This window comes from Polypterus senegalus, chromosome 1 (assembly GCF_016835505.1).
Source record: "Polypterus senegalus isolate Bchr_013 chromosome 1, ASM1683550v1, whole genome shotgun sequence".
NCBI lineage: Eukaryota > Metazoa > Chordata > Cladistia > Polypteriformes > Polypteridae > Polypterus > Polypterus senegalus.
The window spans coordinates 216,889,365-216,916,285 of NC_053154.1; the positions used below are offsets into that span (position 1 = coordinate 216,889,365).

The 26,921-nt window shown below is 38.9% G+C and overlaps 1 protein-coding gene across 3 annotated transcripts in view; it reads right to left on the minus strand.

Annotated features, from left to right (window-relative positions):
• LOC120539237 (SPARC) overlaps positions 1–26,921 on the minus strand; it is a 46,296-nt gene that overhangs the window by 3,206 nt on the left and 16,169 nt on the right. For all 3 annotated transcript variants that reach the window (XM_039769118.1, XM_039769127.1, XM_039769137.1), the window contains exons 4-8: positions 17,337–17,448; positions 13,613–13,731; positions 13,225–13,385; positions 3,957–4,069; positions 1,897–1,991 (exon numbers count right to left, since the gene is read on the minus strand). In XM_039769118.1, coding sequence (XP_039625052.1) covers positions 1,897–1,991; positions 3,957–4,069; positions 13,225–13,385; positions 13,613–13,731; positions 17,337–17,448 — 600 coding nt within the window. The remainder of the gene's footprint in view (positions 1–1,896; positions 1,992–3,956; positions 4,070–13,224; positions 13,386–13,612; positions 13,732–17,336; positions 17,449–26,921) is intronic.

Below are 26,921 nucleotides of genomic sequence, written 5' to 3' on the forward strand. Positions count from 1 at the left end.
TTTGGATCATTGTCAGGTTGGAAAGTTTAAGTCTACCCCAATCCACAGGTTCCAGGATAATGACTGCAAAGTTTGCTCCAATATTTTCTGATAATATGTGGCATTTATATAGCCATCAATGTTAACTAAGTTCTCTGATATTGTTTTATAAACTTTTCCTAATTTATAAAATTGAATTACTTTTTCTTGCAGATTATTTGACAGTTCTTTTGCTTTCCGAATGCTTCAGTAAAACCATGCAGCCCTGGATGACATGAGCACAAGGCAGGAACCAAGCCTTGGAAAGGATAACAATCTCTGTAGGGGGAATTATTTCAAAAGTATATGTATAGTATCTAGTCAACTTCATTTTATAAGATGGTTCAAAAATATAGAAAAGCAAAGAGGAATTTAGTTCCCCAAATGTAGCATTATCGGCCATGCCGGGGTCAGTTTAGGGGAGTCACTATTGCAGTTTATTTAATTATGGGTTATGGGTGTCATGATGGTTCAGTGAGTTGCACTGATGCCTCAATGATCCAGAATTGTAGATCTGAATCTTAAGCTAAGTTGTTATCCATGCTTAGTCTGCACATTGTCTACTGGGCTTCCCTCCTAAAATGTTGCTTTTCTGTTCACATCTTTCAAGATGCATAGCTTACCTCCAGCATGAGTGAGAGTGAGGCTGCCATAGACTGGGTATTCTGTCAATTGTTGATTCCTGACATGTGCATATATATACAGTAGTCAGTCGGAGAATATTACATTATGTTATGTCATAAACTTTAAGGCAGCATTTCTATTACAGTTGTGCTATGTGTGTTTTTACAGTTAAGTGAAAAGTATTTAATAAGTGTCATTGTGTTTTTGTCTTTGTCACCTATTGTTTCTTTATTAATATATTGTTTAATGTGAATTCTTGTTCCCTTTGATACGTATTTGATATGTATTTAATGCAGTTTAAATACAACCACAGATAGCAGGGTCCCCCTGACGCTGCACCTCTGAGAAAGCCCTCGAGCTTTTACATTGGGCTGTGTGGGATTATTTCCTCATTGATACATTAGTTTATACTTCCTTTGATTTTGGACATTGAATTTAAGATTAGGGTGGCACGGTGGTGCAATGGGTAGCGCTGCTGCCTCGCAGTTAGGGGACCCGGGTTTGCTTCCCGGGTCCTCCCTGCGTGGAGTTTGCATGTTCTCCCCGTGTTTGCGTGGGTTTCCTCCCACAGTCCAAAGACATGGTGCATTGGTGCATTGGCAATTCTAAATTGTTCCGTGTGTGTGTGTGTGCTTGGTGTGTGGGTGTGTGTGTGCGTCCTGAGGTGGGCTGGCGCCCTGCCTGGGGATTGTTTCCTACCTTGTTGGCTGGGATTGGCTCCAGCAGACCCCCGTGACCCTGTATGTGGATATAGCGGGTTGGATAATGGACGGATTTAAGATTATTATTTCTTGTGCTGTTTTGGTTCTCATTTGTGGTTATTAGGAACTTTGGCTGAGTTTTTTGGACTTTCGCGCATTAGATAGTGACTGGCTTTATTTTTCTTGCAATATCTGTTTTGCTTTTTATCCGGAAGATATTTTGCAAATAAATTCTTTAATATGAGAAACATTATTGTTTTTTTTGTGAGCCAGATTTTTTTTCTGTTCCCCTCTCTTTTTCTAAGCTTTTTGAATAAGAAAGCCTTCACCATTGTTTTTTGAGCTTATGCATGCCTTTCATATCCACTCTATACCTACATAGCCTACCATATTTTTTCCCCACTCCTGCTCCACACATTTAAAAAAATGGTCATAATTTAAAGGCGCAGTTCACACATTATTATTTTAGAATGATTCTGACCCCAGACATCTTATACTCTATTAAAACAAAGTCCTTACAATTAGCCTGATACAGGAAATAAAGATGACTTACACATCAAGTCCTGATACCAGTTCTCAGATCTGTCCACCAAGCATTTGGTCCACTCATTAAGTGTGATTTTCTTGTTTCCATTCATATCACAAGACCTGTAAGGAAAACATAATAAAAACTAATGTCATAAACTGACAAGCAAAATCTTTTAACAATATCAATATTTTCATTTGTATTGTATTAAACAGCAAAAATGATACACCATAATGACCATAATGAGAAAAGTATGGAAATAACTCAATGTTCTGCATAGAATCATTGTATGTTGTGCCTTTAGTGCTGGAATATAACTATATTTGCTTATATTTATGTAAATAAGTGAGTGTTGGGCATTTTACATGGTTTTGGGTCTGGCAGATGTTTATAGTGAAGAATTCAGGTGTGACACAGTCTTTAACACATTTTTCATTTGCTCAACTTGTCAGCTTTGCCTGTTCCATTTTCTCCACTGCAAGTTCAACCTACAAAGGCAATCCAGGGTCAGTCTGGACCAGATAAATGACAGTTTTAGTAAGTAAACTTTAGTAAGTATTACTTTAGTAAGTAATTAAAGTTTTCTTTAATGGGCTGTGAGAAGCCCATATGTCAGTGATGACGATTATACTAAGTTTGTTTAGCCATTTATTCATCAGTTACATCACCGGACATTGAACGGAGTAACTTGTAGTGCACCAACTCTTTATCTGTTTACAGTGTTTATTTTTAATATATATATATATTGTCACACGCGTGCGAGTAGGAGGCAGCTAAAGGGCCTGAGTAAGTGTAATGAAACATCTGACCAGGGGGTGGCGGAGTGCGCTGACTGTCTTTCTCAGTTCCCTACAAACCTTTCCTGGGAAATCCTGAAAGGTTCTGGCGCCTCAGAAGATGTCACCTCCGAAGCCGGCCCCTTTTCTGACATCGCTTCCAAAGCCGGCCCCTTTTCTGACATCGCTTCCAAAGCCGGCCCCTTTGCTGATGTCACCTCCGAAGCCAACCCTTTGTTGATATCGCTTCCAAAGCCGGCCCCTTTGCTGATGTCACCTCCAAAGCTGGCCCCTTTTCTGACATCGCTTCCAAAGCCGGCCCCTTTGCTGACATCACTTCCGGTTCCGCCCATTTCGATGACATCAGTTCCTCTCCAGGCCTTAAAAGCCTCCATCTTGGGCTACTATAGCCAGTTCTATTTTGGACTCTGTGAAATGCACTGGAGATTTATTATACAACAAACCCTTTTGCAGCTGGGAAAAACAATATATGGGTGGCTGCCCCAAACCTTTATGATGTCTTTGGCGTATAATTATTACAATATATATATATATATATATATATAGTAATGGATTCCATAGCAACCTTGCTGGAACTGTACTAGAAACCTTGCCTGGCTGGGATGACCACAGTTTGCACGTCTCCTCCAGAATGCTAGGTGGCAACCTTCGTGGGTTGTAATATCAACATGGATTCCCACAGGACATTGGGAATTCGAGTTTGTCAGCTCAACCCTATTGGGGTCCATGGGTGCCGCTAGGGATTGCTGATTGCTGACTAGCTAGCCCTACTTTGTCAGACTCCATCCTCCTGTGTTTTTCCGAGCCACAGTTTCTGGACACTGGAAGTGCTCCCAGGTTTAACATAAAAAGAGCAGCCCCGCTTCAATCTAGGAGCCAGAGTCGGGAGGAGGAGGACGAAGCTTGCTGTAAGGAATGGAGGAGAGAGACAGAGTGCTGATAGCAAAGAGTGTTGTTTGTGGTGTGGGACACTTTTGCCTTGTAAGCATTTCACACAATAAAAAACAGTTTGTGACTGAAGAACTTGTGTCAGCAGCCCCCCAGGTGACCAAAATATATCTTTTTGTAAGGTGATTTACTTAAAGGTTTACACAAGAAGACATAGGATGAATTACCTCTTGAACCATCTAAAAATAAGTATAATTTCTTAAGTGTATGCTTAAAAAACTGCGACAAATTCAATCTTTGACACTCCTTCAAAGTCGAAAATAATATTATTTTAAATTATTTTCAACTGAACACACACTTTTACACTCCTTCCAGGCATATCTTATTAACTATAATCCTTACTTGAAGAAGCTGGTAGCACAATGCTCCAATGGCATATGGCGGTAGAGGATTTTCCTCAAGTCCCTCCGGCTTAATTTTCCATTCTTCTTTCGGTCCAGGGAAGCAAAGTGCCTCTAGAAAGATAAAGTCAAGCTAGTTGAATTAATTCACAAGACTGACAATGCAATGAACAGATAAAGCGATTTTGAATTCCCCATTTTCAGCCTGCACATACTCGCTCCTTACATCTAACCAGCTACATCTACACCTGATCATTAATGAGACATTCACACTTAGACTAAGACTTTGCTGTATAATACAGAAGAGTTCTGTGCTAGATTCTGTGATAAATGTCAATATTTTGCAAATTTTACTACCTTTTATTCATTTTTATGAGGTACTGATGCACATAAACTTAATTTCACTTTCATTTTTGTTCTACATTTAGACTTATTTTATTTTATTTAAGTATCATATATTAAAATTACTACAGTGCCATTTTATGCTATAGCAGATGCTGCCATTTTGTATACTCCTTGCTATAACATGGTGTCTTGTAATTAGGGGGGACATGGATTGCTCAGAAAGTCACGTTACATGATGCCATTGCTGCTACATTATTGAGGCTGGCATCAGTGCATGCATTTGTTCGAGTTTGTGAATTCATAATTTAAAAGCTTTTAGTATGTGATTATTTGTTTTTGAGACAATTTTAACTTCTGATTTATCCTTTCATATCATGTATTCTGAAGGAGCAACCTAAGGTGCCACTCAGGTAACAGAAAAGCTAAGAGTGATGTAAGACAGTATCACAACTAAGTGAAGAAAAAGAACCTGAAGACACCAGAATGTAGCAGTTAGGGTTTAGTAGCCTCCTTAGGATTATGTTTCCCTGAAAGAAACTACACAAAAATACAGATTTTTTTCAACAAGAAAAACGTTACATGTTTAACAGAAACTTGTTAATACCAAAACGTCAAAATAAACACAGTAGGAAGGGTATCTCTACTGTCCACTGCTGTGCTGGTGCAGATTTATTACACATACTTTATGTGAAATATTTTGAAACAGTCACCTACACCAAGTCCGGTATTGCAATCAGGACAGTAGAAGTGTGTTTCTCTGCATTTGCTTCTTCTAATATTACTCCTGCTGCTTGCACATGATAGGGTAGAATGTCAGCGCCTGATATATATGATTGTGTTATTGTAGCATACCACAGCATAAGGCCTAGAGACATTCACATTTTCCCTGGCAAAAACATTGACAGTTGCTGCATTGTAAACAGTGCTTAGGAGGCTAGTGTCTTTCTTGTTCTTCCATTTGATTGCAATCATTTTGCTTTTTGCCATACTGAAGCTTCACACAATTAAATTCAACAGTTGTATCAGGGTGGTTCAGTTGTACAGTGCTGTATGAATCAGTCTGTGTATATGTTATCACTATTAGTTGCTTCAACTAATGGTTCAGTTTCACTTTGTTCTAAAACCGGATTAGCAGCTTTTTGTATACACACCATTATGTGTTTTGGTTCAAGGCTCCAACCTACTCATGAATATTGATGAGTGTGAAAGTTGATTTTTACTGATAAATATGATTTTTGATTTTCACTCTTTGATTATATGTTAATTGAATTGAATGAATTTTTTTCTTATTAACTGTTAGCTTTTGCTTTAGCATTCTTAGAAAGCATTTTAATTAAAGCCTCTTGATTTTTGATGCAGTCCCTGCAGCTACTTTAGCACAAGGCTAAGTATTAATAAAAGAAGCAATATAATGCAGTGTAGCAGAATCCTGACTCCAAGGGTTCTGTTTATCACTAACCTGTAAGGACATCAAAAATGTAACTAATCACATACTTTTTGTAACTATGCATTTAAGGAATGCAATCAACAGTTGTAATTCTGTCATCTCTTTCTATGTACTGAGTACTTTAAAGAAGACCCTTTGGAAGCAATCACAGCTTGAAGTCTTTTTGAGTAAGTCCCTCCAAGCTTTGCATACATGGATTTAGTCAGTTTATCCCATTCTTCCTGGTATATACTCTCAAGCTCCATTAGATTGGATCAGAAGTATCTGTAAAGTACCTTTTCCAGGTGTATTTTGTGGTGTTTAAAACTGGGATTCAGCTGGGCCATTTAGGAACAGTCAGAGGTCTGTCCTGAAGCCACTCCAGCATTGACCTGGCTGTATGCTTTGGGTCATTGTCATGCTGAAAGGCAAACCATTGCTCTAGCCTGAAGTAGGTTCACTAAGGAGCAGGTTTTCTTCATGGGCGTCTCTGTGTTTGGCTTCCCTCAATTCAAAGTTTCCTTGCCCCTGCAACTGAGAAACAACCTCATAGCATGATGCTACTGTAGGACAGACTGGCTTTATACATTTTACCAGGTTGGGACCCAAGTCCTGGCTTAGCAAGCTGCTGCTAGAAATTTTTATTGCCAGCTAAAAAGTGTCAGTTTTTCTGACAGGATCCCTCACTGGAATGCAGTTTTGCACTTTATTTGATAATCAATGATTTATACCAGACCTTGTAGCATCAACTGGGATGTATCCTAAAGGCACAAGCTGGACAAAGGACCATAAATCAAAAATGAGCAACACTGATGGACACTGTGTGTATAAAACCCTCGAAGTGAAACTGCATTACCATCCACAACCAGAAGATGCAACCAAAGGATGAAGAAGAATATGATCTGCTGAACAAAGAAAAAAGTGCACTGAAAATTTTTCCCATGTCTGGAGAAAGTTGACCAGGAAAAGAAAAAACGTATCACTCACCTCAACCAGAAGTACTACCTTGACTCCAAGAACAATTATTTGTAGTTTAATAGCAAAAAAAGCTAGATAATATATTATGGTATTTGTGTCACTGTAAGTTAATAATCTTGTGAAGTTTAAGTTCTGGCTATTATGAATTTATCTTCCTACATCCAGTAAGAAAGTACAGAGCAGCATCTTACACACACAGTACTGTATGTGGGGTGGGTGGAAAGCCAGTGCAGAGGCTAGCGCAATCATGTGAAGCTTAATAATTAGCGAAAGACCTTATCCATTTTGACCACATGAATTGAAAGATCAGAATTCATAAGCTGTGTTTCTTTTTCTATAAGAGAGAAAAATATCTAACTAAGCCAAGAAATAAAATTCATAAGTTATGTGCCTTTTTATTATAGGAGAGAAAAAGTTAAACCTGGCTTTCATATTTTATGTTTCCTGTTCTTTGTTATTGTCTTGTATATATATATATATATATATATATATATATATATATATATATATACACACACACATACAGTCAGTCATTTTCCAACCCGCTATATTCTAACACAGGGTCACAGGGGTCTGCTGGAGCCAATCCCAGCCAGTACAGGGTGCAAGGCAGGAACAAATCCCTGGGCAGGGCGCCAGCCCACCACAGGGTACACACATACACACACACCAAGCACACACTAGGATGCACCTAACCTGCATGTCTTTGGACAATAACACTGTCCGTCTTGAGAGGCGCTGCTATTTCTCTAATATTATAAATAACAATGCTAGTAATCCCAGAGTCTTATTTTCAACAATTGACCGTCTGTTAAACCCAGGGAACACAAAGGAATGCCCCCAGAATACTTCCAGTGAAACCTGTGAGAACATTGCTGTATTTTTCACTCAAAAATTAATGATATTAGAGATAACATAGTATATCTCCCGAACACTGCAGAACCTCCAAAGCCCCGGTACTCCGTTATAAACAAATTAAATGCTTTCACCAGGATAGATTTACCTGAATTACATAGTATAATCTCTCAACTGAAATCCTCCACCTGCGTCCTTGACCCAATACCAACCAGGTTTTCAAAGAAATATCAGGCGTTCTAATTGACAATATTCTGGACATAGTAAATTCGTCATTAGATACGGGGGTCTTTCCAGACTGTCTTAAGACTGCTGTAGTTAAACCCCTTCTTAAGAAACATAATCTTGACCCCTCTGCCTTTGAAAATTTTAGACCCATTTCTAACCTGCCCTTCTTAAGTAAAATTTAGAGAAGGCAGTCATTATGCAGTTAAATGACCACCTAAATAAACATGCTATTCTTGATACTTTTCAGTCAGGCTTCAGAACAAATCACAGTACAGAAACTGCACTTGTTAAAGTAGTAAATGACTTGCGGGTAAATGCAGACAGAGGCCATTTATCTGTTCTCATCCTCTTAGATCTGAGTGCTGCATTTGACACCATTGATCACAATATTCTTAGAAATCGCCTTAGTCAATGGGTGGGCCTCTCTGGCAGTGTCTTAAATTGGTTTGAATCCTACCTGGCAGGGAGAAAATTCTTTGTGAGTTGTGGTAATCAAATCTCAAAGACACATGATATCCATATGGTGTTCCACAAGGCTCTATCCTGGGTCCGCTGTTATTCTCAATCTACATGCTTCCGTTAGGTCAGATTATCTCAGGTTACAACGTGAGCTACCACAGCTATGCTGATGACACACAGCTGTACTTATCTATAGCACCTGATGACTCCGACTCTTTCGATACACTAACACAATGTCTTACTGGTATTTCTGAATGGATGAATAGTAATTTTCTCAAACTAAATAAAGAGAAAACTGAAATTTTGGTAATTGGCAATAATGGATTCAGCGAGGTTATCAGAAATAAACTTAATGCACTAGGATTAAAAGTTAAGACGGAAGTAAAAAATTTAGGGGTAACCGTTGACTGTAATCTGAATTTTAAATCGCATATTCATCAGACCACTAGGACAGCATTTTTCATTTAAGAAACATAGCTAAAGTTAGACCTCTTATATCATTGAAAGATGCTGAGAAATTAATTCACGCTTTTGTTTTCAGTAGACTAGATTACTGTAACGCACTCCTCTCAGGACTACCCAAAAAAGACATAAATCATTTGCAACGAGTGCAGAATGCAGCTGCTAGAATCCTAACTGGGAAAAGAAAATCCGAACACATTTCTCCAGTTTTGATGTCACTACACTGGTTGCCTGTGTCATTCAGGATTGACTTTAAAATACTGCTTATGGTTTATAAAGCCTTAAATAATCTCGCTCCATCTTATATATCGGAATGCCTGACACGTTATATTCCAAATCGTAACCTTAGATCTTCAAATGAGTGTCTCCTTATAATTCCAAAAGCTAAACTTAAAAGAAGTGGTGAGGCGGCCTTCTGCTGCTATGCACCTAAAATCTGGAATAGCCTGCCAATAGGAATTCGCCAGGCAAATACAGTAGAGCACTTTAAAACACTGCTGAAAACACATTACTTTAACATGGCCTTTTTATAACTTCACTTTAACATAATCCTGATACTCTGTATGTTCAATTCTTCATAATAACTATTCATGGTGGCTCTAAAATCCGTACTGACCCCTACTCTCTCTTCTGTTTCTTTTTCCGGTTTCTTTGTGGTGGAGGCCTGCGCCACCACCACCTACTCAAAGCATCATGATGCTCCAACAATGATGGACTGAAAGCCAGAAGTCTACGTGACCATCATCATCAGGTCCTTCCATGAAAATATGATGATTTATGTTAGGTAGAATGCCCAGAGGGGACTGGGCGGTCTCTTGGTCTGGAACCCCTACAGATTTTATTTTTTTCTCCAGCCTTTGGAGTTTTTTGTTTTTCTGTCCACCCTGGCCATCGGACCTTACTCTTATTCTATGTTAATTAATGTTGACTTATGTTTATCTTTTATTGTGTCTTCTATTTCTCTATTCATTTTGTAAAGCACTTTGAGCTACATTTTTGTATGAATATGTGCTATATAAATAAATGTTGATTGATTGATTGATTGGACTGTGGGAGGAAACCGGAGCACTCAAATGAAATCCACACAGACACGGGGAGAACATACAAACTCCATGCTGGAAGGACCTGGGAAATGAACCCAAGTCTCCTTACTGTGAGGCAGCAGCGCTACCACTGCGCCACCGTGCCACCCCCATATATACATACAGTATATATATCGTGGAAGAAATACCACAAACAATAAAGGAATCTTCACAATATAAAGGTTTGGGGACCGTCCCCGTATATTGTCAGTAGACAAATGAAAGCAAGAGATGCAAAGGGTTGATCAAAACTACATGTATTGTAATAGATGACAATGTGGCATTGACAAAATCGCGTTTTTATAGAATGGTGGATGATGGGAACAGGGAATGGTTGGCAGGAAATGGCATCATGGGGGAGGGACCGGAAGTGATGTCCAAGGTGAGAGCTGGAAGTGATGCCATATGGAGTCACTGGAAGTGACGTCACGGTGGCCATTTTGAAGCCTGGGAATAGGCGCAATTATTTTTCTTCGATTCTCCTGTGAAGAGAAGAGGTTCAGGTATGTACCACGTGACAATCCTTCCTCTCATGATATTTCACTCACGTTTGAACTTTTTGACTGCCTCCTAATCGCACGTGTGTGTGACAATATATACTGTATATATACAAGTAACGGCACACTGCACGATAATGTGCAGTGAATAAACTTGACTTGAGCATTTCCTCTTTCTTTCTCTGTATGTTTAGTATTCGTTTGCTCAGAGGTTAATGCGCTTGCTGCTTCCTGAGCAGCTCTTCTTTTCTCCACCCTAGTGGCCCGCTTCTTCTCTTCTTTCGTCAGCATCTTTTCACGTTAAAACTGATTAAGTCAGTGTTTGTGTTGCAATTACTTAGTACGTTTTCTTTAAGCTGGCACAAGTCTTCAATCTGCCTCAAGAATGATTTGAGATATGAAGAGGTAGGGATGAGAACGGCGCGCATACGCATGTGAAGCAAGGCAGCCTTATAGGCCACTTCCGAGAATTGATTTTACAATAAAATAAAAATAAAAAGAGGAATAACCTTGGAGGTCAATCATCACCTGAAAAGCGGATAGTAGGGGTCACATAGTATATGTGTGCGAAATTTCATATGAATAGTTCAAATGGTTTCCGAGCTACAGGTGATTTAAAATCCTGGACAGACAAACGGACAACCACGGTAGAGTATTATATAAGAAGATATACTTCCATATATTCATCCGTATGTAATAAATAAATAGCATTATTTTGTTTATTTCAACAAGTATGTTTGGGGTATTTGTGAAAGTAAGTCTTCAGTCATGTCCAAACCACAACAAAAAGTGAAATGTTAAGTAGACTTTTGCCAATTTATGAACTTTGTTCATCAATTGTGCAGTTTGCATCACATTTCTGGCGGTATGGGCAGTAAGTAAAACAGAGGTCCTTCAGTCAACCTACGTTTAACTGGGTGGGAGCCTTGCTGATTGTTTTAACGAATTACAAGCATTGCTGATGGAAAAACTGATAATTATTTAACTAGAGTGACCATATACCATTTTACTACATTATTCTGGTGTCCATGGGGGTGGAAAAGATAAAATGCATTCTCTTCCTACATTGCTGCAACCATGCTTCACAGTAGGGATGGTATTAGGCATGCAATGAGTAGTATCTGTTCCTCACCGAAAATAGTGATTAGAGTTTTGTCATATGCTTTTTTCTTGAGTGTCTTCCACCTAGCTGCTCTATCATAAATACCTGATTGATGCTGTGCTTCTGAGATGGTCATCCTTCCAACAGGTTCTCCTATTTCAGCAGTTGACTTCTGAAGCCTTGTTAAGTGTGACCACTGGGTTCTTGCACTCTTCCCTGACCAAGTCCCTTCTTGCCTGAATACTCAGTTTGGCCACATGGCCAATTTCTAGAAAGGGTTCCAATCTGCTTTCATTACCCAATTATTGAAACCACTGTGACCCTGGGATCACACAAGGATGTAGAAATTGTTTCATACCTTTGCCCTGATCTGTTCCTCAACACATTTTTATCTCAATGGCTTACAGAGAGTTCCTTGGACTTCATGGCTTGGTTTCTGCCCTGACATGCAGTGTGAATTGTGGAACCTCCTATACACAGGGGGTGTGCCTTTCTAAACAATGTCCAATTAATTCAGTTTGCCACAGGTGGTCTCCAATCAAGTTCTCGACACATCTCAAAGATAATTGAAGTAAACACGATGCACCCAACCACAATTTGAAGTGCCACAGCTAAGGGTCTGAATACTTATATAAATTAGAGATTTCAGATTTTGATTTTTAGGAAATTTTGGAAATCTTTCTGAAAACATGTTTTCACTTTGTCATATATGAATGAGTGTAGACTGATGAGCAAAAATGGCAAATTTATCTACCTAAAATAAAATATGCATGAAGTGAAAGGGTCTGAATAATGACTGGCTGATCGGCTCTCCTACGATTGTATGGTCCAAAACACTTGCTTTCCTTCTATTTTTGCAGCCACTCATGTTTATCGCTGCCTGTGGGTATTGCATTTATTGCATTTCAAAGGCACAAGGGCTGACATCTACAACTGGCATCTTCCATCCATCCATTTTCCAACCCGCTGAATCCAAACACAGGGTCACTGGGGTCTGCTGAAGCCAATCCCAGCCAACACAGGGCACAAGGCAGGAACCAGTCCCGGGCAGGGTGCCAACCCACCGCAGGACACACACAAACACACCCACACACCAAGCACAATTTAGAATCGCCAATCCACCTAACCTGCATGTCTTTGGACTGTGGGAGGAAACCGGAGCGCCCGGAGGAAACCCATGCAGACACAGGGAGAACATGCAAACTCCATACAGGGAGGACCCAGGAAGCGAACCCGGGTCTCCTAACTGCGAGGCAGCAGCGCTACCACTGCCAGTTTGTATTTTTCATAGTAAATTGCATACATTACTGTCACTGACTTGCCAGGGTTTCAAACTATATAACTAATGGTCTGTGATGTGCAGTGAATTTTTTAAGATGATGTAAATGAAAAATCTTTGGAAAAGATGTGTAGGATGCTGACTTAACTCAATGAGCTAAACACAAACACAATCTTAGGTAAAGCACATGAATGTAGAAGGGATAATGGTACCACTGAAATTAAAACCATTAAGGACTCTGCAAGTAAGCACTGAACAAATGTCAAGGCTAGCTGGCAAGAGATCACTATAGTGTCAGTTCACACGCATATAGTGCCAGCAACCATGCAATAACATGTGGCAAGTGTGGCCAGAAGAGAAAATGACACATAATAGGTATCGCAAGAGGCACATTTCACATTGTCAAAATTGCATGTGGGGTTGTAAATAGGGTTGTGGTGAAGGGTGAGGGAAAGAATTTTTATGGGGTGCGTTTGTGTCTCTGGTGAATTCTTACCAGCAGCCTTTTGAACAATACTGGCTAAATTCCTATAATGTCTGCATGCCTCTCACATACCCCTGCAAGGTTCTTCCTCTGTTCATAACTAAGACAGTTAAGTGGCAGGCTGGTTCCATTCTTCTTCTGTGGATGTTCCCTCTGACTCAGCAATAAAAACCAGTCCAGCAGACGATAGGGAAACTGGGCAAACTCCATTTTAGAGCATTTTGTCCATGGTGCTTAAAGACAAGCAAAACAAAAACTTACATAGAACACAGATTAAAAGTATTTTACCAACCTTATAACCTTATCATGTATATTTAGAGGTTAAAAAAAGCAGCAGACACGGTATTATCAAGACCAGGGCAGGATGAGGATTGGTTTATCTTCCTTTGCCATTATAATCCTAATAACATATTTATTTTATTACAGTGTCTTCCTGTGACATTTCATGGCTTACTGTTACCTATGCAGTAACCTTGATGGGCCAGCCCAGTCCTACGGTGTTTCCTGCACGACTCCTTATGAAAAAGGCAGGCGTTCTCATAAGATTTGCCCAGTACACTGCACACTGGTGCCCGATCACTATAGAAAGGAGAAAAAACAAGACATAAATATTTGTATTAGAGAAATGACATTTCAAGATATTAGGAGTAAACATTAGATAGCTTTCTAACAAAACCTCTAAATCCACTTTAGATTGAAATGGCGGCAGCAAAGCGATACTTATCTGAAATAAATTTTGTGCAGAGCTGCTTTGAGCTACTAAGCAATTCCTATCATTACTGTGCCTGAAAGAAAACTGCTCAAGCACAGAAGAGAAATGTGTAAAGGATTTTAAGATTATGAAAACACGCCTTGACAAGTGTGTGAGCGGAAAATCTTTCTTCTGTCCGCCTCAGATTTAGATTCCTTTCGTCACTTATTTGGTCTTCGATTTTTTGCATTGTCATTTCAGATTAGTCCTTCTGATTGATTTGATCTCTCTGGCTTGGACCTTGGCTTGTTTTGACTAGGATTATTTCCTGGTCCTATTTGTTAAATATATGCCGTCTCACTTTAAGTCAGTAAAGTAGTCCCAATATTTAATCCAGAGGCTTCTTAAAGGTTTTAAAAGTTTCGGCTTCAGCTACATGTCTTGGTAGTTTGTTCCACTTTCCTACTTCTTTTTGTGTAAAGAAATGCTTCCTGGCTTCAGACCTAAATGCACTTCCCCTTAATTTTCACTGATGCCCTTGAATATGTGATTCACCCTTCAGTCAAAAGAATTGGTCTGGATCTACTTTACAAATGCCTTTGAAAATTTGAAGCGGTGGATTAGGTCTTCACACAGACTCCTTGGTTTGAGCATAAATGGGTTTACTTCTCTGAGTCTGTTGGAGTAGGACATGTTCTAAGTCCTGGGATGCACATGGTTGCTCTCCTCTGCACATCTTCAAGTGCTGCTATGGCTTTTTGGTATTGTGGCCCAGTCTCACTACAGCATTAAAAAGTCTAAGCAGAAAGTAAAAATGAGAAAAAGGTACATCTATCCTTCCATCATTATATCAATTTTTTAAACTGGCTTCTTCCTTTGCAGGGTAGCAGAAAGTAGACACCTATAATGGATGGCAAGTAGAGACTAACTATTCATGAGACAGAAATCAATTACAGGATGTATTTACACAGAAACTCATAGTTGATGAATTTAGCATCACTAGTTAATCTTATTGACTATTGGAAAGAAATTAGAGTACCTGAAATAACTCATGGAAGTCTTGAAGCAACAATGCTAGCAACACTGCTATCTAACCATTCCTTACTAAGCTCACATATCTAACTCTGGTTCACAGGACATTGAAGTCTATCCCAGCAGTATTAAGCATAAGATGGGGCCAAGAATGAACAGGGTGCCATTCTGTTACAGGGAAAACTCGCACATACACCACATACACAGAGGAGTGATTTTGACAAGTAACCTAACACTTGCATGTAGCAGTGCTATGACTGATAGGACTTCATTTCCCAGCAGCCCCAAAGGGGATTGCCCTCATTTGATGTCTGAAACAGGCACAGGGGTTGCTGAGGACAAGAAGGGCCAGCTGGAAACTTGAAAAGGGGCTGGGGAGCAGCAAAAGGGAGATCTGTGTTCTGTCCTATGTAACTACTGTGAAGTAATTTATACCGTGGATCGTTTCTCACAAGTATGAATGGACTGTCTTGTGCCAGCCTGTCATGTGAATAGTGGTGGATTAGTCGTTGTGTGTCTTCAGATGGACAGCTACTGCAAATCTCACCCCTCGCTGCTCAGGACTACTGCTAGGACTGTTTAATTCTTTTATTACAGAAGCTGTTCCCGGGAACGTTATCGTCATCTTTACTCCATACTATTTCATTTGTTTCTGCCAAATTGAAACTGTATAAGGACATTGTCATGGGTGTTTATAGTCATGGTTGTGTTAAAATTGTATCACTGAAGGGGAAGGGGTTTGTCTAATTTTTGTTGTTTGTATATGATTTTCTATTTAATATATTATTTATTCATTTGTGTGTTTCATGTCTCTGTCTGTGAGTCTGTGCAGGTTAGGCCAAGGCTGGATGCGTTCCTGGAATCCTCACTGAAAAAATAAATAAATCACTGTCCTATTGACGGTGTGAATCTGAGCGGCACCAGACCGCTACATGCATCTTTGGGATGTTAGAGAAAAACTGAAATAATCGCAGAAATCCCTTCTAGGTAGAACAGATTCTACACCACTATGCCACATACAGTATACACATTTTTGGTATTTGGTATACCATATTAATCCTCAATTGTTAATGGCTTATGCTATTTATTTTTAAATTTAGAGCTGTAAGAGCTATTAATCCAATGGTCAACTGTCTGAAAGTGAAGGTTTTGCATTTTCCATATCTTTATCGTTCCGATCTTATTATGGCACCAAGACTGTAATAATTATAAAAAAGCTTTGTAACGTCACAACTCTTTCTGACTTCTTTTGCCAAGTACCCAAGGTGCATGACAAGCACCATTATGATGGGAATTGAGACCTTTATTGCATGACATCTTCTCTCAACAGAAAGTAGCAGGAAGTTTGGTAAACTGAAATTGAGGAATGCAACCACACCAAAAATGATCACGGAGGGAAGGATGGGACTACCCCCTTTAATCAGTTCCTCCAAGCAGTATAAAGAGAGAAGAACCGTGAAAGATTAAGATCCCTCATTTAGAAATGAGAACTTAGCTGGAGAGATTTAAAGTGTAACATACAGTCAGAGACCAGAGCTGGAGACCCAAACTAAAAAGAAAGTTAAAATGCCAGCCAGTATGTCTGTTATCAAAAGTGTATTTTAGACTCCTGTGTCTTGGCTTACTGTTTTAGATTTTGTTTTTTTTTTCTCCAGCTTCTCCCCAGCCATTTGACTGTATCATCAAAAAAAAATGCTATACAGAAAGACTCAACGTTTCTATTAATTATATATCTGTTTTATGCAAATTTGCAACATTGGTCCTGGAGGGCCACTTGGTTCCAACCCAATGTCTTAATAAGATGCAAATTATTGCTCAAGCAGCATTTTAATGCTTCATTTTAGTTGTCTTGCTTGTTAACATTCCCACATCTAATTGGATATTTTGTAGTGTGCAGTGATTATGAACTACAGTATCTGATTTAATAAAATATCTGGATAGGAAACCAAAGAGTGAAAAGTAACATACTGCAAATTACTCATTCATTTAAGGCTTCAAATCATTTGGATGATATCAATAGAAAGGAAAAAATCTGTGATATAAGAATGTCAAGCAATGCAATTTCATAAGATCTATTATTGGTTAGGATTGGCTTCAAATTAAGCAACTGAGTTAGACCAAAAACCTGCAACCACAGTGGCCTTCCAGGACTGGCGTTGTTCACCACTTTGAGCTACATTCTGTGTATGAAAATATGCTATAGAAATAAATGTTATTGTTGCTGTACTAAGCACCTCCATAGTAGTCAGAGAATGATGAACAAAGAAGACCTGGACACTAGGTATGGTTAATTAGATTTTTCAGAAAGAAAATCCTCCTGATGAAGGAATAATTTCATTTATCACAGTCACCTACGCCTCTTTTCCATCTCAAGATCCTCTCTTATCCTGCAGCTTCCATCATTCAAGCCATAAACGCGAAACAGGTTGGCAGGGTATAACCGACGATAGTGCATTCTCACCTAGGGCAGGTTTTGGGGCAAACACATCTTGGAATACGAGTCCCATTTTCTTCAATGACCTGGCACCATGATCCTGCAGGCTTGTGGCACTTAAGTAATTGGCAAAGTTCCTCTGGAAAATAAAATTTGAGCAGGGTATTAGATTGCTACAAAAGTGAACCCGTAGGCGTTTATGAAGTGTTAGGTTAATTCAGATGGGATCTTAACAAAAGGTGCAGGTGTTGTCTAACTTCCCGCAAAACCAGAGCAACAAGCAGCTTTTACACTTAAGTTACAACCAATTTATGACCCTGCTTAATGGATCCATGTGTAGGAAGCAGCTGGCAAAGACTAGAAGCGTGGACACATTGAGAGTTTCCTTGTTTGTGTTAAGTATATTTCATTGACTAAACAACTGGATGAAAATAACAAGTGCAATATGCAAAATATTTTATTACAACTGGCTTGTCTTTGGCCTTACTGGATTTTATAGCACTGTTTCTGATGCCCACATCAACTAACTTATTGTGTTTGCTGCTGATGTTGCAACTGTGGTTCTAATCATTCTAGTCAAACTGATATAGTCATTAGTAGACGAACAGCTGGCTGTTGCCACCATTTTTTATGTCTCTGACTGGAGCCATAAAACCCAGAAGAGAAGCATAGTGTTGGAACATATGTTATAAATTTAAGATTTTAGACTTTAACCCTTATGGTTAAAGGTCCATCCATACATTTTATATGCTCACTTTTTTCACCTACAACCTACCGTAGCAGCAATAGCTACCGGAGTGGAGTGCCAATTCATTACACACTCATGCATGTCTTTGGGATGTGAGATACATGAAGAAAACTGGATTCCATTAGAAAAATCTACTCAGATGGCACAGAAAGTGAATACTTCAGATAGATGGTGACTGAACTTTGGGCATTGGAGTTTTGTGATGGAGTAGTGCTTCTTTTAATTTCAATATTTAATCAAACTGTCAGCTAGATGCATTCCAGTTAATTCATTCAACCAAGAGCCAAATTCTCAGGCTTGTCTGTCACGCGAGTTGAGTTTTGCTATTGCTCGACTAGTTGCTAGGCAACATGCTTTTTCATTGGTGAGCTACAATTAATAGAGAGTTGGCCTTGTGCTTTATTTAAAATAGTAGCTCCACTAATCTCACACTTTCATTTTCTAGTTATTTACTTCTTTGCTTCATTGCTTTTGGCATTTTACCCATTCTTCTTTCCTTGCTTTGCATTCTTCCTCACTTTGTGTCTTTTGTTCATTTTGAGAGCCTTCATCAGCTCTTCAGCATTTTCATATTGCTAGTCTTCGCTAAAGGATTCATGCCTTGGCTGACATCCTTAAGTTCAAATACTCCCTCAGCGCCTGTTGCCCTGCTGTCCATATCTCATGAGTACCTCTGACTGAAAGACTCATCTTCAAAGGTGACCAGGGTTGGTCTCATATTGCTGAATAAATTAATTTCTGAATTATCTTCACACAGGCAGACCATGAAACATCCAGTGTCAAAGTTCAAGAACACCCCTTGGTCAGTCTCAAAGTATAGTGAATTGCAAGGTTAACTTTGACACTTTTAAAAGTCACAGTCACACTGGGCCATATCAAATATTGAATAAACTTAATATAGATTTTTTTGAATGTAGGGAAGAAACCAAACTTCCAAAGGAAAACTTACGCTGACATGTTGAGAATGTGAAATGAATCATAGAGAATGTCCAGACTGGAAAATGAACCCAGATATCTGGAGCTGTGAACACTGAGCTATTTGCACTCATTAAAAGCCAGTGGGTCTGAAGGACCAGGCTTGTGGAAACATTTGAGATACATTATTATTTTTTTTTTATTTATTTGATCTTTATGCAATGGGTTTTTGTTAATTGTTCTCCGTTCTTTAATATTCATCCTATCATCTGGTATTCTCAGTCTAACTAATATAAGAAATGGTAGTTAGGTGCGCATCTCACTCTAATCAGAGCTCTCCCATCAACCACATCTGACCTTAACTGGTGGTTATTGTGGCAATAGGTTAACTATTCCCAAACAACTGCCTGTATATACTTTATGGAAAGAGAGATAAAATTAATTTACTGCCTACTGATATATAAATGGTAGACCTCAATTGCAAGCACACATATTTTTTGTTGCAAGATACACAAACTACCTGAACTAAATCTGAAGTAACAGCAGTTTTTGGTGTTCACCCTAACAAATAAATTGTTCCCTTCATCCTCACTAAACATGAAATTGACTCTGTCCTTGAACCCATGTTTAAACCATTCTGGCTTTCCTACTCATAGATCACGACTACAGGTATGATGGGGAAGTACAGTAGAACTTGAACTTCATATTTAACTCCCACTTTGCTCTTGCCAATTGCAGCCTCTCTGACCCATCTGTTAATCTATCTCACAATTTCCTCTTCACTCATTCGTGAACATAAATGCCTCCAGTAAAGAATCGCTCTCAGCCACATCCTGCTGTGTGTGTGTCATCTCCTCACATACAGAGGCAGGCAGCAAACTCAGTGTCACCAAGTGTTATCCAGTCTTGCTAAAGAGAACTTTCCTTATGTGGTGCAGCAAATTGACCTCCTGACTTCTCTTGCAACAAGGAAGGTTTTAGTGTACCTTTAGAACAGACAGCCAGACTTTTAAGGACCAAGAAATAAAGCAACAAATCAAGTCTTTTAAGTGTGCCACATATTAAAAACTCAGGAGATCAAAATTAAATCCAATGAATCTAACCAGAATTTGTAGTTGAAAATAAACTGGCCAGAAATCCATTACCCAAAGACAGTAGAGGTTTGCTTGCTTTTATTCACAAATGATGTGTGTGTGGTAGCATCCATAGATATGTACACATAGATGCCACATCGACTGCTATTCCTATTAGTGGCGATACTTCTATGTGCCCACCATATTTTAGCTGTTCAGATCAGCTTGTAAACTCAGAGGCATGTATGTGGGCATGCTGAGTTGTCATGTTAAAGTCAGTACAATCTTTATTATTTGTTAACTGATTTATTCAAATTACGTGGTGTGTTATTAATAGCTGCACGAATCAGTGACAGCATGAGCTCCTATAAATAAAAAATAAATAAATATCTAATGGAGATATAGCAGGTCTGTGACACATGCGTTTTAGATAAATAAATAATGCACTCGTGTTTTTGTGGGGGTATGGGGCATGGGTAGCATGGAATGTGGGAGAGAGCAATCATATACACACATGTGGAAGTGCCCTGTTCCCTCATTAGCACTGGAGCCATGACTGATGCACCTGTGTCTCACTGGGTTTTTCAAGGGAACTAAAGTATGAGGAGAAGAGGAAACAATAAGAATGAGATAAGAGCGATGAGAAAAGGAAAGGAAAGGAAAAGAAAGGAAAGGAACAATAAGAGAGGGGAAGCAGCTGGATGGGAAAGTGAGTCCCATATGAGGAGCATATGGCCAGAAACTCAAGAAGGGGGGCAGAGGGGCAACTCCTGTTGAGCACCTTAAGGTGCAGGAGCAACCAAGTTCTCTGAGATTCTCCCATGGAAATTTAATGAATTGTGGCTTGGAGGGAGCAAGGAGCAAAGCTCAGTATGGTGCCCTGCAAAAGCCGAGGGACTGGCAACAGAGACCCAAGCTGGATTTAAAGGTTGTCCATGCCTGCTAGTGGATGTCTCCTTGTTTTATTTGAATTTATTTATTGAATATTAGGAGGCTCTGCCCCCTGCTCGCTTCGCTTGCCCACCCCCGGGCAGGTGCTATGCGCTAGCCACTTTCTTGGCTCACGTATGGGGAAATGGATGTACAATTTAAACAGATTGTTATTTTCATGGGAATTGTTACATATGTATAATAGAACTAACTATTTTACATTACAGCAAGTAATTAACCATAGTAAAAAATAGTAAAACATAATCAATTTAAAGAAAATTATGTTTCATGTTGCGTTAGAGGTATTTGTTGCATCATACCTTTTCATTCTGGCCAAGGTAAAGAATTTAGGGGTAACTGTTGACTGTGACCTGAATTTTAAATCGTATATTAATCAGATCACTAGGACAGCATTTTTTCACTTAAGAAACATAGCTAAAGTTAGCCCTCTTATATCATTGAAAGATGCTGAGAAATTAGTTCATGCTTTTGTTTTCAGTCGATTAGATTACTGTAACACACTCCTCTCAGGACTACCCAAAAAAGACATAAATCGTTTGCAACTAGTGCAGGATGCAGCTTCTAGAATCCTAACTAGAAAAAGAAAATCCGAACATATCACCCCAGTTTTGATGTCACTACACTGGTTACCTGTGTCATTCAGAATTGACTTTAAAATACTGATTATGGTTTACAAAGCTTTAAATAATCTCGCTGCATCTTATATATCGGAATGTCTGGCACCTTATATTCCAAATCATAACCTTAGATCTTCAAATGAGTGTCTGCTTAGAATTCCAAGAGCTAAACTTAAAAGAAGCTGTGAGACAGCCTTCTGCTGTTATGCACCTAAAATCTGGAATAGCCTGCCAATAGGAATTTGTCACTTTAAAACACTGCTAAAAACACATTACTTTAACATGGCTTTCTCATAACTTCATTTTAGTTTAATCCTGGTGCTCTGTATATTCAATTAATTATCATAACTATTCATGGAGGCTCCAAAATCCGTACTAACCCCTACTTTCTCTTCTGTTCTTTTTCCGGTTGTCTTTGGTGGTGGCCTGCGCCACCACCACTTAATCAAAGCACAGTGATGTCCCTACATTGATGGATTAAAGGCCAGAAGTCCACATGACCATCATCATCAAGTCCCTCCATGAGAACCTTAAAAACAATGAGGACGGATCATTTATGTTAGGTAGATTGCCCAGAGGGGGCTGGGTGGTCTCATGGTCTGGAACCCCTGCAGATTTTATTTTTTCTCTAGCCGTCTGGAGTTTTTCTTGTTTTTTCTTTCCTCCCTGGCCATCAGACCTTACTTTTATTCTATGTTAATGCGTTTTTGTCTTATTTTAATTCTTACTTTGTCCTTTTTCTCTTTCTTCATCAGGTAAAGCATTTTGAACTACATTATTTGTATGAAAATGTGCTATATAAATAAATATTATTGTTGTTGTTGTTTGGCTTTGAAATTAACACGCAAATACCTTTAAAACTTACACTTTTACTTTAAAACTTCAGTAAAAACAGTATTTGGAATTAACTTTTCTTAAATGTCGTATTGAATTTTGATTCTGTGTTTGGAGTTACATCGTGACAATGCAACGTATAACTGTCTGTGAGTGAGTTTCTTTCTCTCTAATAAATAGAATAACCTTTTCGAATGTTTGTCCCTGTGATTTGGTAATTGTCACAGCCAAAGCTATGTCTGACAAAAGCATTCACACAAATGTTAGGTGAGAGGACTGTGAGTGTGGGCCTTTAAATGGAAATGGTTGAGAGGAGGGCGGGACTTGAAAAAATCTCTTGACAATAGCCTCGTCTCATGGAACTTGAAAAAATCTCTTAGCAATAGTCTTGTCTCATTTCAAGATTTTCTCTCTATTATAAAAAAAAAATCTTGGGACGAGACAAGACTTTTTTTTCTGCAACGAGATGTGATCTTTTAAAGAAGACAGAGAGACACTTTCATGTCCTGCGATACAATCAGGTCATGTCATACTTACAACCTTTGGAAGCAAGTCCCGTGAGAAGGTGACTTTTGCAAGTCACGCCCTACTTACAACCATTTTCAAACAAGACCACGGTCATCTAACCTCTCGGATGTTGGAATGCTTTTGGTAGACACACTTCCTATGCTCTAAGCTCTTAAAAATTCGGGGCCGGAAAAAACACAAAGCAGAACGTCGTAAAGAATTCAAAAATGCTGGAGCGATACACATGCAAAGCAGGTTAGATGGAATTAGGAAAATTTGAAAGTCTAAAAAAATGATAGTAAAGAGCGCATTAGTGCAAACAAACATAAAATATTACTCAGTGAAATAACGGAACAGGGAAAAGAGATCGAATAGTGTTTGAGGATGTCTGGGGGAGAAGAGAGACAAGGCAGTGAGACAAAAAGCTGCTGTACAGGCTTTTAAACGTTTGAAGCGCTTCACAAAATGCAGATCACGTGGCGCAGCAGCAGCAGCAATCCAGCAGCTGAGAGAGCAAAGAGAAGGTAAAAAAAACTGTATTTGTTTCCCAATTGTATCACCATTCAGCTTCCCTCTTCACAACGGCATGTAGCACTGACATGGTGGAAGGGGTTGGCGAGTGAAGCGAGCTTGGGATGAAGCCCCCTAGTCTTTAATAACAGAGAGATTTTAACCTCCACTTTGCACATTTTACGGATTATTTATCTTTTGAAGAACTGGACTACACTACACTTTTGGACACTGTTTCATTCTTAAATAAAAGCGCCGTGCACCCGCACCAACCCCTTGCTGACTATGTGTCCTCAATAGTTGAGGTTCATCCACAGGTAAGTTATCTGCAGTTCCGGGTTGGACCGTCACACTAAGATGTTCAGTTTTTTCCAAAGAAACACAAATATAATAATGTGACACCTATTCATCATATAGAACAGGGAATAGTAACAATAGTAATAATAATAAAAAAAACTAGTGGCAGGTCGTGAAAACCATAAATGTACTGCATGTTGCTTGAAATAAAATTCTGACTCCTCCATGTGGAAAATAATCGTAATTCAAAAGCAACAACTTACAGTACAGTACAGTTAAAATTCTCTGTTTTGCAGATGCCTGGCCCTGTTGGGAATGCAAGCAACTTCTATGTAAGTCTGTATGTATTTATTCAATCCATGACCTATCACTAGTTTTGGATTACTGTTGTTTTTATGATTTTCCTTTACATTTTCCTGATATTTAAAGTGTTCTTGATAATCATGCTGTTCTTTCTGTGCACTAGTTTATGACATACTGCTGCGTATTCATTTAGGATGGTTAACTAAGCATAAAATGAAATACTATGGAACAACATCAAGTAACTAGGACACAGCTTGTACATGCAGTGTTACCAATCAATTATTAAAAATGTAGCATATACTTAAGCTTTTAAATATCACAGTATCATAAAAGACCTGCTCACAAATCCAAAATGTTATTTTTTTATTGGAAACTTGAGTATTAGATTAGTGTGGCAATAACACTCCTCCATAATTAAGGGTACAAGTTGTTGCTGTCTTCTCAGGGGGTATGACAGTTCTACCACTGGAATTTCTGCGATATTTATACCCTTCTAACAGTATAAAGCTTTTTTAAGGGTACATAGTATATCCATATGGGGTACAGTTGCCATACCTCCTATCTGCACAGCCCCACTGGCAACTTCTTCCTTTTTTCACAGGCGCTGCACAGTGGAAAAAGAAAGGAAAGGCTGGTCACGTTTTTGAGTCTATCTAAGGTATACAGATAAGCAGTAAGAGGGGTGCCTTCAGTGTTTAGCTTGCATACAAGAAGAAGATTGGGAGATGTGGACCTACAGCCCACCTTTAAATACATAAGGACCAATACTTACAACAAATACGGCAGACTCCTTGGAAGAGCACTGACAGCGATAATACAGTTAATATTCCAAATGCCTTGTATTTGCAAAGCAGTGATCAAAATCTCATCAACTAACTGCTGTGCCCAAAATACAACTAGAAACACTAAATATTATATCTTAAACACTTTCTGGTGTCTCATTATTTTATTTTATCTGATCTATTTATTTAAAGGCACATTGTCACAGCCATTTTTGTGTGAATGATAAAGATGACTAATATGTTTGTTGATTCCAAACGTTGGCTAATGTAGTTTAAACACAACTCCACCTAATATTATAAATATTAACATCGTTGAAACAGTATCATTTTGCACATTTTAATGATAATATACATGATAGCCATAAAATAGACCACATGGAGAACTTGAAAATAAAATATTAGTTATTTCAGATAACAAGTAATGAATCTGTAATAAATATGTTATCATGAATACTTTTACACAAATGACAGTATCAATATATTACTGCTTTTGCCTGTACTTTTAGTCTGCCAGACCTAACTAGGTAGTACTGGTAAGAGAAAATACAAACCAGTAGTTGAATTAAAACACACATAAAAGATCTCTCAGCTTTGAAAAGTGATCCTTTCCTGTCTTGTCTGCAGATTTTCCCTCTCCTTGCATGTACAGGATGCCTAGTTTTGAGTCATTTTGTCAAAGTCATGAGTAAAATTGATGTACGCTGTACTACTTTAAAATAAGAAGTCAACTAGTCCAAGATGGCGGGTGTATTGATGAGCCTGGCCTAAGCAAATGAGGCATCTACAGTATCTATGGTGGCAACACTGCACTGTTGCTAAAAGAAAATGACTGGCAGTTTAGAAAGAAAAAAAAAATGGTGGCGATTACTGTTGAAAATAATTCTCAAAAAAACCATAAAAATAATGGAAAATAATTTTGAACCTTAACAAAATAGGTTTCAAACTTTAAAAAAAAATGCAAGAAATCCATATTTAAGAATCCAAACATCTCTTTTTCTCCCAGCATCACTGTCCTGTCCTAACACTCCTCCTTTCAGTGAACTTGGATGAGCCCCCAAATGTAACCGGCAAGGAACTGCACAGGGACTCGCCTCTCTCCATTCCATAGTCTTACACAGAGAGGCTGACTGTGAACCTATGGCCTCCAATTCAGAATTGAATGCTTAGCCAGCTTTGCTAATGGGGATTTCTCTTGCTCAGATGAGCACACAGGGTCTCTTAACTTCTACTGCAATACACAGTGATAGTCCCTAACTCACTCTCTCACACTCTTTCTCTCTTTCTCTCTCACCCCAACTGCCCTCTTCTTACAACAACTCAACAGCAAGACCAAATTATAACATTACAAGCATACTTATCTGAGTTCTCATGTATATTGCAACATGTGAGCCACTATCATGCACCCTAAAGAAGAGGCTGAGTCTATGAGCTTCAGGAAAACGAGCTTTATTTCAATCCAAACAAGAATAGCAAGGTTATATATTCAAACAGGAGCTACCACTTACCTACACACAGACACAACAAAGCAGCAGGGATTGGGCCAGGTCAGCCTCAGGGTTATAATGTTCCCTACAACACCAATCAGGCAACAGATGCGTTACGTGGGGAGGCTGTGAATTTGCAATTGTCTCGGTGGCGTTGCAAACCTGATGGCCGCTGTGAACCTGCAGTTGTCTCTGCGACGTACAAACAACCCTCAGCACATGCGTCAATCACGTTTCGGTGTGCAGCCCTGTTGGGAAGGGTCTCAAAAGAGCTCAGAAGGCTCACAATATATGTATTGTTTGATGTGGCATTTCATGTATGGCATTGTATTCATCACAGATTGTTGGAACTATACCAGCATTTCTCAACCTTTAAGTTTTTGCGACCCGAGTTTTCATAACAGTTTTAATCGTGTACCCGTAATGTTTTTTTGAAACCCTAATAAAATGTATTCCTATATTTTGTTGCTGCCGATACACCGTTACAAGTTTTATTATACCTACGTAACTTTTATCAACATTTATCTAACTCAAGAAATTTCAGTTTCATCTTGAACTTCAGGTACTTAGACACTTCCGAATGCTCCAACT